Genomic DNA, 15,311 nt, shown 5'->3' with positions numbered 1-15,311 from the left:
ATCAGAAGAAAAGACAGGGAGATATTAGACGGATGACCAGGACCAAGAAGCATCTGCAGGGTTTCATGATAGTTTTATGAGTATATCTGGATGGGGGCTCCTGGCCTCCGCTTCCCCACAATTCCAGTCCTTCCTTCAACAACGAACCTGGATCTCAGTGTTGCCCCCATCCAGCAGGCGAATGGCCAGGCCAATGCTCTCCTGGAAAATCTTCTCATTCTTTGTGCTCATGATCAGATCAGATACCAGCTTGGTGGCTCCTTCCTTGTCCAGCCGGCACTGGATTGCCGCGATGTGTGACCAGTCCTGGTCCTGGCCTGGAGGAGAGTCAGACCAGGGACAGAGTAAAGGGCTCTCTCTCTCAGGAGCTCACAGGTAAGGGGAAGAGAGCAGACTAAGAGAACCCAGCACCCCTTAAAATGGGACAACAGAGGATATTGGGGGGCCTTTGTCCCTAGAGAGAAGGGAAGGTGGGGGAAGGCATGGAACCTGGGAGAGTAGGGAAAGTTAGGGAAGAGATGGAGCCTGGGTGAGTAGGGAAAGTTAGGGAAGGGATGGAGCCTGGGAGAGTAGGGAAAATTAGGGAAGGGATGGAGCCTGGGAGAGTAGGGAAAGTTAGGGAAGGGATGGGGTCTGAGAGAGTAGGGAAGGTTAGGGAAGAGATGGGGTCTGGGAGAGTAGGGAAAGTTAGGGAAGAGATGGGGTCTGGGAGAGTAGGGAAAGTTAGGGAAGAGATGGGGTCTGGGAGAGTAGGGAAAGTTAGGGAAGAGATGGAGCCTGAGGGAGTAGGGAAAGATAGGGAAGGGATGGGATCTGGGAGAGTAGGGAAAGTTAGGGAAGAGATGGAGCCTGAGGGAGTAGGGAAAGATAGGGAAGGGATGGGGTCTGGGAGAGTAGGGAAAGATAGGGAAGGGATGGGGCCTGGTAGAGTAGGGAAAGTTAGGGAAGGGATGGGGCCTGGGAGAGTAGGGAAAGATAGGGAAGGGATGGAGCCTGGGAGAGTAGGGAAAGCTAGGGAAGGGATGGGGTCTGGGAGAGTAGGGAAAGATAGGGAAGAGATGGAGCCTGGGAGAGTAGGGAAAGTTAGGGAAGGGATGGGGCCTGGGAGAGTAGGGAAAGCTAGGGAAGGGATGGGGTCTGGGAGAGTAGGGAAAGCTAGGGAAGGGATGGAGCCTGGGAGAGTACGGAAGGTTGGGGAAGGGATGGGGTCTGGGAGAGTAGGGAAAGTTAGGGAAGGGATGGAGCCTGGAAGAGTAGGGAAAATTAGGAAAGGGATGGGGCCTGGGAGAGTAGGGAAAGTTAGGGAAGAGATGGAGCCTGGGAGAGTAGGGAAGGTGGGGGAAGGGATGGGGCCTGGGGGAGTAGGGAAAGTTGGGGAAGAGATGGAGCCTGGGGGAGTAGGGAAAGTTGGGGAAGAGATGGAGCCTGGGAGAGTAGGGAAGGTGGGGGAAGGCATGGAGCCTGGGAGAATAGGGAAAGTTAGGGAACGGATGGAGTCTGGGAGAGTAGGGAAAGTTAGGGAAGGGATGGAGCCAGGGAAAGTAGGGAAAGTTAGGGAACGGATGGAGCCTGGGAGAGTAGGGAAACTTAGGGAAGAGATGGAGCCAGGGAGAGTAGGGAAAATTAGGAAAGGGATGGAGCCAGGGAGTGTAGGGAAAATTACTGAAGAGATGGAGCTGGGGAAAGTAGGGAAAGTTAGGGAAGGAATGGAGCCTGGAAGAGTAGGGAAAGTTAGGGAAGGGATGGAGCCTGGGAGAGTAGGGAAAGTTAGGAAAGGGATGGAGCCTGGGAGAGTAGGGAAAGTTGGGGAAAGGATGGAGCCTGGGAGAGTAGGGAAAGCTAGGGAAGGGATGGGGCCTGGGAGAGTAGGGAAAGTTAGGAAAGGGATGGAGCCTGGGAGAGTAGGGAAAGTTGGGGAAAGGATGGAGCCTGGGAGAATAGGGAAAGTTAGGGAAGGGATGGGGCCTGGGAGAGTAGGGAAAGTTAGGGTAGGGATGAGGCCTGGGAGAGTAGGGAAAGTTAGGGTAGGGATGGAGCCCGGGAGAGTAGGGAAAGTTAGGGAAGGGATGGAGCCTGGGCGAGTAGGGAAAGTTAGGGAAGGGATGGAGCCTGGGAGAGTAGGGAAAATTAGGGAAGGGATGGAGCCTGGGAGAGTAGGGAAAATTAGGAAAGGGATGGAGCCTGGGAGAGTAGGGAAAATTAGGAAAGGGATGGAGCCTGGGAGAGTAGGGAAAGTTAGGGAAGAGATGGAGCCTGGGAAAGTAGGGAAAGTTAGGGAAGGGATGGGGCCTGGGAGAGTAGGGAAGGTGGGGGAAGGCATGGAGCCTGGGAGAATAGGGAAAGTTAGGGAAGGGATGGGGCCTGGTAGAGTAGGGAAAGTTAGGGAAGGGATGGGGCCTGGGAGAGTAGGGAAAGTTAGGGATGGGATGGGGCCTGGGAGAGTAGGGAAAGCTAGGGAAGAGATGGGGCCTGGTAGAGTAGGGAAACTTAGGGAAGGGATGGGGCCTGGGAGAGTAGGGAAAGTTAGGGAAGAGATGGAGCCTGAGGGAGTAGGGAAAGTTAGGGAAGGGATGGGGCCTGGGAGAGTAGGGAAAGTTAGGGAAGAGATGGGGCCTGGAAGAGTAGGGGAGGTTAGGGAAGGGATGGGGCCTGGGAGAGTAGGGAAAGTTAGGGAAGGGATGGGGCCTGGGAGAGTAGGGAAAGTTAGGGAAGAGATGGGGCCTGGAAGAGTAGGGGAGGTTAGGGAAGGGATGGGGCCTGGGAGAGTAGGGAAAGTTAGGGAAGGGATGGGGCCTGGGAGAGTAGGGAAAGTTAGGGAAGGGATGGGGCCTGGGAGAGTAGGGAAGGTTGGGGAAGGGATGGAGCCTGGGAGAGTAGGGAAAGTTAGGGAAGGGATGGAGCCTGGGAGCTAGGGAAGGTTGGGGAAGGGATAGAACTTGGAAGAGGAGAAAAGATTGGGGAAGGGATGGAGTCGAGGAGAGTAGGGAATTTGAAGGGTGATCTCCAGGGCTGGGGGTAGGAAGAATCTCAGAAATAGGAGAGCAGATGAGTTTGGAAAAGATTTCCAGGCTGAGAAATAAGGGGATATCATAGGCTCTGCCCGAAGTGTTGTGAAGGTAGGTAAGGTTAGGGTTGGCCTCAAGTTGGTAGAAAAGGTGGGAGGTCAGGGGAAGTCACCCCAAGGATGAGACTATCTTGAGTTCAGGGTGTGAGAATCTGGGTCTGGGGAAGCCCAGTCCTCTCTCCACACAGAGCCAGAAGTTTGTAAGGATTCTTTTTTTTTTTTCAAACCCTTATCTTATGTCTTAGAATCAATACTGAGTTTTGGTTCCAAGGCAGAAGAGCTTAGGCACTTGGGGTTAAGTGGCTTGCCCAGGGTCACATAGCTAGGAAGTATCTGAGTCCAGTTTTGAACCCAGAGCCTGCAGTCTCCAGGCTCTCAATCCACCTAGTTGCCTTTAGTAAGAAGGATTTTAAGGGGGGGGGGATTCAGGAATGACAATCACGGCATCCTAGGTTTAGAGGGAAAAGGGACCTCAGACCATCTAGTGGAGCCACCCCCATCCCGCAGCTTTGAAAGTTTATGTGACTGAGGTCCAGGGAGGTGAAGAGATTGAAACCCAGGTCCTCTGACATCCAATCCAATTCTCTCTCTACTATACCCCACTGCCTCTGGACTGAGTGGTACAGAGTCCCCCACAGGGAGAAGAGGGGAGGGAAGCAGGCCCTCAAGGTGTACCTGCGCTCATGGAATCTGGTATATCCCCCTTGGAGTTCAGTTTCCGGTTCTGGAGATAATTATGGAGCAGCATCTTCCGCAGGTTGTTGCCCTGAAAGGTAGTCAGTGAGCCCCAACCCCTAGTGCTGCAGCAGGCCCCACAGGTCCCAGCAAGCCCATTTGCTCCCCAGCAGCCCCCATGGCCCCACTTTCCCACCTACAGCACACCACCTCCAGGGCCAGCTTCAGCCTCCTAACTCCAACTTCACAGCTATCCCGGGTAGCTTTGGAAGTCTGTGTGCTATCATGCTAAGACCAGCAGCCTCAGAGCCAGGAGTGAGGAAGACTCATCTTCCTGAGTTCAAATCTAGCCTCAGGCACTTACTAGCTCTGTTGATCCTGGACAAGTCACTTTACCCTGTTTGCCTCAGTTTCCTCATCTGTAAAATGAGCTGAAGAAGGAAATGGCAAGCCACTCCAATATCTCTGCTAAGAAAATTGGCCTTAGACACTTACTAGCTGTGAACCTGGGCAACCTGGGTTTGCCTCAGTTTCCTCATGTGTAAAATGAGCTGGAGAAGGAAATTAAAAACTTCTCCAGTATCTCTGCCAAGAAAACCCCAAATGAGGGTCACAGCAAATTGGACATGACTGAAAAATGACTGGACAACAAGATAATGCTATTGAAAAACTGTGACATCTTTGATCTTTCAGAGAGCAGAGCCTGTTTCCTCACACTTTTATTCCCTGTCTTAAGGGCTTTCGTAAAGAAAACATTTTGTAAATCTCAAAGCGATGATGAATTTGGGGGTTTCTTCCATGCGGCTTCTCCTTTACCACTAGTAAGAATCACTGTACAGGGGGAGCTAGGTGGCACACAAGATAGAATACCAGGCAGGGAGTTGGAAGGATGTGGGTTCAAATCTGACCTCTGACACTTCTTAGTTTGTCTTAGTTAGTGTCTGACACTGGGCAGGTTGTTTAATCCCATTTACCTGGCCCTTACTACTCTTTGTTACTAAGAGAGAAAGGGTTTAATAAATAATAAGAACCATCATATAGAATAACAGTTGCTGATTCTTCTGTAATGCTTTCAGGTTTACCAATCTCACAACAGCCCTGGAAAAGTAGTATCTTACTTAGTTTATGAGTGAAGAAACCGAGCCTCAGAAAATAGTTGTGTGTCTGGGGGTGGGGTGGGGAGGGAGCCTATGAGTTCCTTTTAGGGAGCTTTCCAGCACAGAAAAACCCTCCCCTAATGCAGACAGACAACTTTTTCTATACGTTCTTATCTTGGGGAATTGTCTGGGTCACTGAGAGGGGTTCAGTCTTGCCCCAGGATCACAAAGCCAATATGGAAGCCATGAGACTTAAAAGTAGGCTGGCCCTCTCTCCACTATCCCAGGGTGTATATTATTCACTTAGAAAGCTTTCCTTGGGAGAGAGAGAGAGAGAGAAGAGGAAGGAGAAGAGGACAGGAGAGGATGAAAGAGGAGGGAGGGGGCTGTGGCCAGTCTTGGGTCTTCACACATCAAGCCCCACACTCACCCGCTCCCCATACTTCCTCTTCTTGAGCAGCATCTGCTGCAGCGTCCTCAGCACCTTAATGCATAACTTTTCCTCAGACTCCATCAGGTCTTTTGTGTGCTGGATCAGCCTGGGCACCAGACCAGGGAGAGGGGGTTCAGACCCATGCACCCCATCCCTAGAGCTTCCACTCCTCCCAGCCATTGCCTCTCCTGGGTCCCTCAAAGTCCCTTCCCCATCTTTTGTAACCCAATCTCCCTGGACAGGGATGCTCAGTGTCTTCTGACAGCTGCCCCCTGACTCTCCTGGGCTGGAATACCTGGTTATTCTCCCCAGTCTCTCCTTTCCCAGTTTCCCTCCAGATTCCACCCACCCCTGACAGAGCCAAGATGGCCCCAGGATGGATCTCTCCTCCTCCCATGTCTTCTTCCTAGGTGTTCCCCATTGCCACAGCAGATTGGGACACTCTGTCCTTCCCCCACCCCCCACTCCCAACAACTCTCACTTGGACAGAAAGCCTCCGCTCTCACATCTCTGGTAGGCATCACTCCCTTCCAGGAACAGGAGCTCAGGCCAGTGCAGAACATCCACCAACACTGACAACTCAGCCTCCACCAGTGGCTTCAGTCGCTCCTCAAGCGTGGTGATGATGTCCTAGAAAGCCCCAAGGTCGATGCAATCACTGAGTAGGAGACTGGGACCAGAGCCTGAGCCAGGACTAGGGATGGGCAAGGTAGGCATCTCCCCAGGGTACAGCACCAGAAGGGGGCACAACAGGAAATACAATTTCATATTTTTTTAAACCCTTTACCTTCCCTCTTGGAACTCATATTAAGTATCCATTCTGAGGCAGAACAATAAAGACTAGGCAATGGGGGTTAAGGGATTTGCCCAGGGTCTCATAGCAAGGAAGTGTCTGAGGGGATCTCCTGTCTCTATCGGCTGAACCACCTAGGTGTTCCTATATTCCTTCTTATAAAAGCCTCAGGTGTTGAATATCATGAAATTCTGTTCCTTGTGCCTAAAGCCATTTTTTTTCTGCTTCAGTTACATGTATTACAACAGAGATGTTAAACTCACAGCCAAATATGATCTGCCAAATTCCCAAGTGCTGGCAGGCCCAGAGTAAATCTAATTAATTTTATTATGAATATTAAAACGTAATTAGGAATTGGTTAACAAAATCAATACACTACAATACAGACAATGTTCATCTGTGGTTTTCTAACTCAATATGTGGTTCACAGGTATTCCTAATTTAGTTGGATGTCTGCTATGTTGTCCAACCAAGTATCAATTTCTATTTGAGTTGTCACACTATTACAGTAAAGATGCAAAGCATCCCTTGGCCAGAAACACAACAGAGACACTATTTTCTTCTCTTTTTTCTTTCCTTTTTTTTTTAAACCCTTACCTTCTGTCTTAGAAGCAATATCAATATCAATTCTAAAAAGAAAGAGGCAAGGACTAGGCAACTGGGGTTAAGGGACTTGTCTAGGGATACACAGTTAAGAAGTATCTGGCTCTCTGCCCACGGAGCTGCCCTGGGGGGTACCGTTTTCAAACTTTGCCCAGGATGTAAAAATATCTTGTCCCAACTCTGGCCAGACACGACTCCAAGGGACTATAAACTTCTTCAGGAGAGGGACTGTTCACCTTTTGTCTTTGTATCCTCAGTGGTGGTAAAAGGAGCAATGACATTATCCTGGGGTGCTCAATAAAAGCTTCTTGATTAAATGAGTGATTTAAGAAGAGAAGAGTGCCCCAAAAGGATCCTTCTCTTCCACCCCCATCAAATTCTTCACTCCCTCAGCAGCCTGCTCTCTGCTACCCACAAAGTAAGGGAAAATGAGTTCTTCCACAATGTGCCAAGCAAGCAGAACCTGTATTGTGCAAACACCATGTGAATTTGTTTTATAATTACAGCCACCAACACCACCAAGCCTGTTAGCATCAGAATGCTCATACACAGGTAGTTAGGCCTACAGGTCTGCCAGCTCACAGTTCTTGGCCAATCAGGTTAAAAAGCATTTTTGCTAAAAATAAAACCAAAAACCAACCCTTGGGCAGATCATATTTGGCCAACAGGCTATAAATGCAGGGATGCCAAGATTTAGAAGGAAGCAAGCTAGGGCAGGAAAATATTAATGACTTAATATGTTAACCCTTACAGGGTATCCACATTTTAAAAAGAAGGTGCTTATTATAAGAAGCAGCTAGATGGCTCAGTGGATAGAACAAGCTATATGACCCTGGACAAGTCATTTAACTTCTGTTTGCCTTGGAAGCAGCTAGGTGGCTCAGTGGATAGTGTCAGGCGTGGAGTCATAAAGACCAGCCTCAGACACTTACTAGCTGGGTAATCCTGGGTAAGTCACTTAATCCTGTTTGCCTTAAATCCACTGGAGAAGGAAATGGCAAACCACTCCAGTATCTTTGCCAAGAAAACTCCATACAGAGTCATGAAGAGCCGGACACAAAACAACAACAACAAATGCTTATTGTATGAAAGAAGGCATCGCTAGTGGTGGAATTTTCAGCATGTCAAGGGGTCATAGATTTAAAGCTGGTAGGGACCTTAGGAAAGAGCTTGGGGGTCAGAAATTGGAGTTGGAAACCCAGCTCTGCCACTTGCAAGTTAAAAAAGTTTGAGGGGTAGCACAGTGGATAAAGAGTCAGGACTAGAGAGGGGAGATCCTGGGTTCAAATGTGGCCTCAGACGCCCTCTAGCTATAGGACCCTGGGCAAGCCACTTAACCCCCATTGCCTAGCCCTTCCTGCTCTTCTGTCTTGGAACTGATACTTATAAATCAGAAGGCAAGGGTTTAAAAAAATAATAAAAATTTTAATTAATAAGTAATAAATTTTTAAAAAGGAATATAAAAATGTAGTTGTGCCCCCTCCTGGGTCCTGTACCCTGCAGAGAGACTTAGTATCCGTTCTAAGACAGAAGGTTAGAGTTTTTAAAAATAATAAAAATTTTAATTAAATAAAAAGGAATATGAAAATGTGTTCCCTGTGGTGCCCCAGCCTGGGGACTGTATCCTGGTGAGATATTTGGTACCAGTGTTAAGATAGAAGGTAAGAGTTAAAAAGAAAAAGTTAAGAGGATTTCTATAGGTCCTCATTTCACAGAATCACGTAGGCAGCCCCGTATTCCATAGCCACTGCCCACCTGCAGCTTCTCAATGATGTTCTTGTAGTCCCACTGGTTGGCGGTGGTGGTGACCCGAGGGAAGGCTCGAGTGGCCGACTTGTAGCTCGAAGCATTACGCTGAACAGCACAGCTGGCGCTGCTGTTCAGGAGGGAGCTGATGTGGGCGTCCAGGTCCATGGGCAGGGAGATGGCTCGGCTCTTGGCTGTTAGAGGGTAGAAGATAGAAAGATCTGATTGGCTGAAGAGTAGATGGAGCTGGTCAGACTTCTTGCTGTGGCCCTGCCCTGTGTGCTGGATCTGGGGATGCCCAGGGCTGGACTCAGAGCAGGCTGCCTAGAGATAAGGCGCCAAAGGTAGGATGGGGTGAAAGAAGAGACTCCAAATTGGGGGCAGCTAGGTAAGTCAGCGAATCAAGAGCCAGGTCCTGGGTTCAAAGCTCGCCTCATACCTTTCCTAGCTGAGTGACCCTGGACAAGTCACTTTATCTCTATTGCCTAGCCCTTACTGTTTTGCCTTGGAACTAATACATAGCATTGAATCTAAAAGGGAAGTAAGAGTTTTGTTTTTTAAAAGACTCCAAACAAAGTGTTTGATCTTATACTTTAGATTCATATTTGCTTGGATTTAAGGAGGACCAAAGAGGGCATCTCCCTTTCTCCCCTGTATTATAGACTTCCTTCCCTTCCTCTATCATCCTTATCTGCCTAGGACAGGGGATTGGCTGGGATGACCTTACCAACCATGGCCAGGGTCCGGATGCAGGCCTCCACTGAGCCCTTGTGATGCTGCTGCAGCCAGGGACACTCCAGCAGCCTCATGCTGGATTGGAGAAGCTGGACCACAATCGTTTGGTGCGTCTGGAAAGGGGGAAGGAGGCAGTGAAGGAGGGGGATGGGCCTCTGGTCACTGTCCCCACCCCCCACCCCAGTTCATAGGCTGGGGTCCCCTCCCAGCTCTCAGATCATAGCTTCTAGCTTTGGGAAGCCCTGTACCCCATCACTGGGATACCACTGTCTCCCAGACCCAGACCCAGACCCTATCTCTTCTAGGCTAAAATTTCCTCCCAATTACCCCTCAAATAGGTCTATAATGTTCTAAGAACTGGAAAGGACCTTAGAAGGCATCAATGACAATGAGGGCAACCCCCTCTTTTGTTGCTTCTTATACATGAGGAATCAAAGCCCAGAGAGTTTACTTGACTTGCCCAGGGTCACCCAGCTTGTAAGTATCTAAGTTGAAATTCAAACTCAAGTGATCCTGACTTAAGATTCTAGTGCTCTATCTACCACCCTATTTTTCCTCTCAACAATCCATGACCTTCTCATTCTTCAAATTCAATCTCCAAAGTTCTTTGGGCTCAATGAAGAGAGAGCCAGGCCTGGAGACAGGAGGTTCTGGGTTCAAACCTGGCTTCAGACACTCCTAGCTGTGTGACCCTGGGCAAGTCACTTAACCTCAATTGCCTAGCCCTTAGTGCTCTTCTGATTTGGAACCAATACTCTGTAAGAGTTTTTAAAATCCCCAAAGTCTAAGTTCCTCCAAGAAGTCTTCCCCGATTAACCTTGGATCCCCTCCACTCAACCCCTGGAATGGACTTATTTATATTATTCTATGCAGGAGTGTGTCCTCTATCCCCATCCACCTGGAAACTTCCTGTGGGCAGGGGTGGTATCTTATCCGTCAGGTTGAGAGCAGGAACTAGGTTCTCTCCATTGAACTTTGTTGCTATGGACAGCTAGGTGGAGCAATGGTTAGAGCTCAGCCTAAAGTCAGTCAGAAAGGCTCATCTTCCTGAGTTCCAAATCTGGCCTCAGACATTTACTAGCTTTGTGACCCTAGACAAGTACACTTAACTTTGCCTCAGTTTCCTCATCTGTAAAATAATCTGGAGATGGAGATGGCAAACTACACCAGTATCTTTGCCAAGAAAATTCCCCCAAAATGGGATTGTGAAAAGTCAGACACAACAGAAACAACTGAACAAAAACAAACAGCCAATATTGTTGCTACTCCTCATCTCTCAATTCACTTATCATTCTGTCTGTCCTTCCTCTACCTCCCATTCCATCCAGCTATGGGGAGATGAATGGGTAATATAAAGAAAAAGAAAACTAAGGTCTAAAGAGGGAGAGGAATGTTCTCAAATCCAGTAGTTTGCTTCCAGTTCCTCTCCTTAGCTTTTGGAAGGAGGGAAAGAGGGCAGAAAAAGAGACAAAATATAGTAGGGACAGAGAGATGGAAAGAGGGGAGAAATGGGAAGAGAAGTCAGAGGAGGTAAGAGAGAAGATGAAGATGAGAAACAAGAATATCATAGTCTGTTAGGGCATTCTTGAGGGCATCCTGTCCAAAACCTTTATTTTCCAGATGAAGAATCTGACTCCAAGAGAGAAAATGACTTGTCCAAAGGAAGGTCAGATGCTGTTTCCTGGGAATGACACTCACCTGTAGGGAGGTGCTGTTTTCAGAGAAGGGAGAGCTAAAGAAGGCATTGATAGTGTCCAGGACCACGGTCAGAACATACTTCTCCAGGGTCGGGTCAGACATGCGTTTCTCTCGTTTCTTACAGACCTGGGAGTTAGAGGGGAAGGGGGATATTAGAGGATGTCCCAGGGCTATGGGGACACCAGAGGAAATAGGTAGGAAGAGTCTCGGACCTCATATTGCCCCACATCAGCCCTCCTCATTTCCCAATGTTACACTCCATCCCTTCTTATTCTTCTTATCAAAAGGTTCGGAGATGCATCTCTAATCCCCTTCCTCAGAATCAAGTTCCCACAATTCAACCCAGACACACCATCCTACTATAGAAGAGAAGGGAGAGAAGAGAGAGGGAGTTCCCCCAAAGCCCACCCTTCCTGAGGCCTGATTTCCTTAGCAAGAATTCTCATCCATCCTAGGTCAGTAAAAGGGTGGCCTCCTTAAGAAATGGAGCTGGGTGATCTTCCCAGCTGAGGAATCTCCACAAGGACCCAAGAAGAGCTAGCAAGAGGCAGATGAAAGAGGGGGGGTAGGGAAATCGGGGTGGTATTTACTAGGGAGAGAGGGAGAGGGAGAGAGAGCTTCCCTGTCTATGCCCTGGTTTCTCCTTCCATAACACACTGACCTGGGCCATGTCCGTAGTGAAATTCTCAAAGAGAGTCCAGATGTGATTGCTGGTATAAATCTCTTTCATCTCCACCTCAGTGTCTACATAACAGTGGTTGACAAAGTTCACATATGCCATTTTCACCTAGGAAGCAGCAGGGAGAAGGAAACAGAAGAAGCATCAGGGGAGATTAGAAAACAAGGCAGATGCAGCCAACAAGTTCCTTTTTCCTTTCAGCCTTTCCCTCTCTTCTCCCTTATCTCCCTTTAAATGTCAATCATCTTTTCCTTGCATTCTTCTCTCTTCCCCTGGCTCTCTCTCCCTTTTCTTCTGACTCATTCTTCTTCTTGACTCCCTGTCCTTTTAACCTGTTCTCTTCCTTCCCCTGTCTTTTTCCCTATCTTCCCATGACTCATTTTCTTCCTTCTTCTCTCTTCTGACTCATCTCCCATTGTCCTGACCCTCTCTTCTTCCTCACCTTTTTCTAATTTCCCTTCTTTCTTCCCATCTCTCTTTTCTTCTACCCCCTCTTGCCTCAATCTTTCTCCCCTTCTCTTTCATCCTCTTTGCCTTTCCCCTATCTTCATCTCTTTCCCAGTCTCCTATGCCTCCATTCTTTCCTTCCTGTCTTTCTCCTCTCTCCCTCTTCTCTCTTCCTTGATTAGATTCATCTGTATCTCTCCCTTGTGTCCATTTCTATTTTCATCTCTCCTCCTCCTCCCTCTTTTTTCTTTTTTCTTGCTTCCCTTCTTTCTCCCTCTCTCCTCCCATCATTTCAACCCTTTCCTTCTCCTGTCTCCCATGACTAATCTTCTCTCTAGCCCACCTTTGTCTGCATCTCTCTCCCCAACTCCATCTCCATTTCTCTATTGTTTTCTCTCCTTTCCCCTTTTTCCTGCCTCCCTTATTTCTCCCTTTTCCTCCCATCTCTCCATCTCTACTCCCCTTTCCTGTCCCACCTCTTTCCTGTACCTCCCTCTCTCTCTGATCTCCATCTCTTGCCTCCTTGCTTTCTACTTCTTCCCCTCTCTGCATCTTTCTCTCCTCTTCTTCTCCCTCCTCTCTTTTAACTTCTCCCTTATCTCCATCCCTTTCCTCCTCTTCTTTTCCTCCCTTTTCCCCCAGCCCCCTTTCTTTCGCTCCCCTCAAGCAGACAGAAGAGGTACCTCAGTGATACAATCTTCATGAGTAACCACGGAGACCACATCCTCCAGGGGCAACAGGGATGTACACTTGATCTCAGTGTAAACGTTCTTGCCCTCAGCACAAGCGGCCAGAAGATCCACCAGGGATATGTGGTACATGAGGGGGCTGTTGTCCTCCACACCATCCCTTGCTGCCTTCATCATGTCCAACATATGGGCCATAGAGGCCTTGTCATTGTAAAACACCACCACGTCATCCCCTGCGTTGGTCAGCTAGAGGGAGAGGGAAGGATGGAAAGTGTATTCCCAGAGGCCCCTCAGACCCTGACGCTAGAGACTGGACTTCTCTGCAAGGAGAGGGTCCCAAGCTCATAGGTCACAGCTCTAGAAGGGAATTCAGCTTCCATCAAGTTCAAACCCTTATTTAATAGATGAGGAAAACTGAGGCTCACAGAGATTGACTTACCTATCAAAAAGGCAAAAAGCAGGAAGATCCCTGAGTCCAAATCCATATGACTGGGGCAAAGGGAATGCAGGACCTTGGCTTTCCTCAACCCAACAGTCTTGCTCCCCTGCCCTCTTGAAACTAACCTGGTTGGGCATCAATCTGGACCACATTCCTCCACCTCCACTCCTGCCCCTTCCAAACCCTAAACTTTTCTCAAACAAAGAAACCCCACACAACACACTCAAGTTCACTCCAAAGGCAAAGGCACCAGAATCAGTAACATTTCTGAAGAAGTCGCTCCCCTGCCTGAGTTTTTGAAATCTACTCCCTTCTTTAGGCCTTCCAACTGAGTTCTATTAGGCCTCCTGCCTGAGTTCTTTCAGGCCCCCAGGCAGGCTCACTGCCCACATTCTCTAAGGCTCACAAGCTGAGTTCTTTCAGACTTTCCCTCTGAATTATAGTAGTCTTTCTGCCTGAATTCTCTCAATCTCCCTGCATTTTAGTTGCACTGCCTTCGTTCTTGCTGCCTGAAGCTTGTTGGGCCTGTTGCCGGCATTCTTCCGCCCCCGCTGCTCATTACTTTTATTTATTGTTTATTTTTTACTTTGACATGGTGTAGGCTTTATCAGAGGCTGGAAGACATTTGGTCTTTCTGACTTGGTTTGAAATCCGAGGTCAAACCACAATGTGGAGGAGACGGATGAAGAATGCTGCCCACCTCCTGACAGAAGGGAATGGACTCGAGATGCAGGAGACATTTTAGACATGGCCAATGAAGGCGATTTGTTTTGCTTGACTATGCAGATTTGTTACAAGGACTTTTTTCTTTTTTTTCCCCAACAGTGGGGAAAGAGATGGGAGGAAGAAAAAACAAATACTTGCTAATTGAAAAATAAAATAAAATCCAGGTCAGTGAGTCAGTTTCTTTATTCGACAAAAAAACATTCCTTGGCTTTGCAAAAAGAGAAGTTTCCCTGCCTGAGGTCTTTCAGCTGCCTGAGTTTCATAAGCCTCACTGCCCAGGTTCTTTTAGGTCCACCGCTAGAATCTCTCTTTTTTTTCCCCCCCTCTGAATCCTTTTGATTCATGACTTCAATCTCTTTTGGTTCTCTGCCTGAGATCTTTCAGACCTTCCATTTGAGCTCCCCTAGTCTCCCTGTCTGGGGAACACAGCTTCCCCAAGATGGCAGGTGAGCTCTTGCCTAGTCCTTGACTTGTCGGTTCCAGAACAAGCTTGAGCCCTACTTTCTTCCCCCACCCAGTTGCACCAATCCCGCCACTCCCACTCACCTCAGTCATGATCATGTCCTGACATTTCTTGACGTACTTGCCCTCAGCCTTGATGACGGTGTGTAGAAAGTCCAGGTACTGCACGTGTCGCCCATGGGTGGCCAGCAAGTGCACAAAGTGCTGTAAGACAGGCTCGCTGATCTCCGAGCACAGCTGATGGTTGTTGAGGAATATGTGCTGCATGGTCTCAGCCTCCAAGAGCTGTCAAGACCCATCAGAGAAATGGTGGCCTCAGAGATAAGGAACCTCATTGGCCATTCCTCCAACACCCGCCATGAAATCCGTGCTATTTCGACTGGGGCTCCATAGAGTCTGAGTCTTCCCATAGAGTCTCCAGATCCACTTGGAGACCAGGACTCATGATGTCAGAGCCACTGGGATCTAAGGAACTATCTGAATCAACTGAGCCTCATTTTGAATTGGGGGAAACTGAAGCCAAAGAGACAAGACAGAGTGGAAAGAAGGTTGAATTTTTGAATCATTTAAGACCTGGGTTTGAATCCCAACACCTATTTACCATCTATGTAATCTTGGTTACTTAAATACTTCCATCAATGAAAGGGTTGGATGAGATCATATCTAAGGTCCTTTCTAATTCTGTATTTATGAGTTTATGAAGCAATTTGACCTGATCACAGGGGTCATGCCAGAACAAGAATTCCAATGACCTTCCACTTCCCCCATGAGTCTCTCTGTCCCAGCAGTGTTGCCCACACCAAAGTCATGGGATCAGAGATCAAGAACTGGGCAAAAATAGAGTTATCTAATGCATAATACATAGAATAAGATAGGCATTTTTAGATCTAATCAATGTAGGAATTTGCTGGTTTTACTATGTTTTTGTTTTTTCAAAAGTTTGGTCTTAAATTAAGGTGAGAATGCTGTCTACCTGATCCTTCCTCCCTTGAAAGCATGATAACTGAGCTGAACAATAAACATTT

The 15,311-nt window shown here is 48.1% G+C and overlaps 1 protein-coding gene across 1 annotated transcript in view; it reads right to left on the bottom strand.

Annotated features, from left to right (window-relative positions):
• Positions 1-15,311, bottom strand: part of ITPR3 (inositol 1,4,5-trisphosphate receptor type 3) — a 146,958-nt gene that overhangs the window by 26,561 nt on the left and 105,086 nt on the right. The window contains exons 30-39 of the mRNA XM_056818048.1: positions 14,371-14,571; positions 12,654-12,905; positions 11,506-11,631; positions 10,845-10,970; positions 9,139-9,259; positions 8,421-8,605; positions 5,751-5,899; positions 5,267-5,375; positions 3,740-3,830; positions 148-317 (exon numbers count right to left, since the gene is read on the bottom strand). Of these exons, the coding sequence (XP_056674026.1) occupies positions 148-317; positions 3,740-3,830; positions 5,267-5,375; positions 5,751-5,899; positions 8,421-8,605; positions 9,139-9,259; positions 10,845-10,970; positions 11,506-11,631; positions 12,654-12,905; positions 14,371-14,571 (1,530 nt within the window). The remainder of the gene's footprint in view (positions 1-147; positions 318-3,739; positions 3,831-5,266; positions 5,376-5,750; positions 5,900-8,420; positions 8,606-9,138; positions 9,260-10,844; positions 10,971-11,505; positions 11,632-12,653; positions 12,906-14,370; positions 14,572-15,311) is intronic.

The sequence above is a fragment of the Monodelphis domestica genome, chromosome 2 (assembly GCF_027887165.1).
Source record: "Monodelphis domestica isolate mMonDom1 chromosome 2, mMonDom1.pri, whole genome shotgun sequence".
NCBI lineage: Eukaryota > Metazoa > Chordata > Mammalia > Didelphimorphia > Didelphidae > Monodelphis > Monodelphis domestica.
This window is presented reverse-complemented; position numbering and strand designations above follow the sequence as displayed.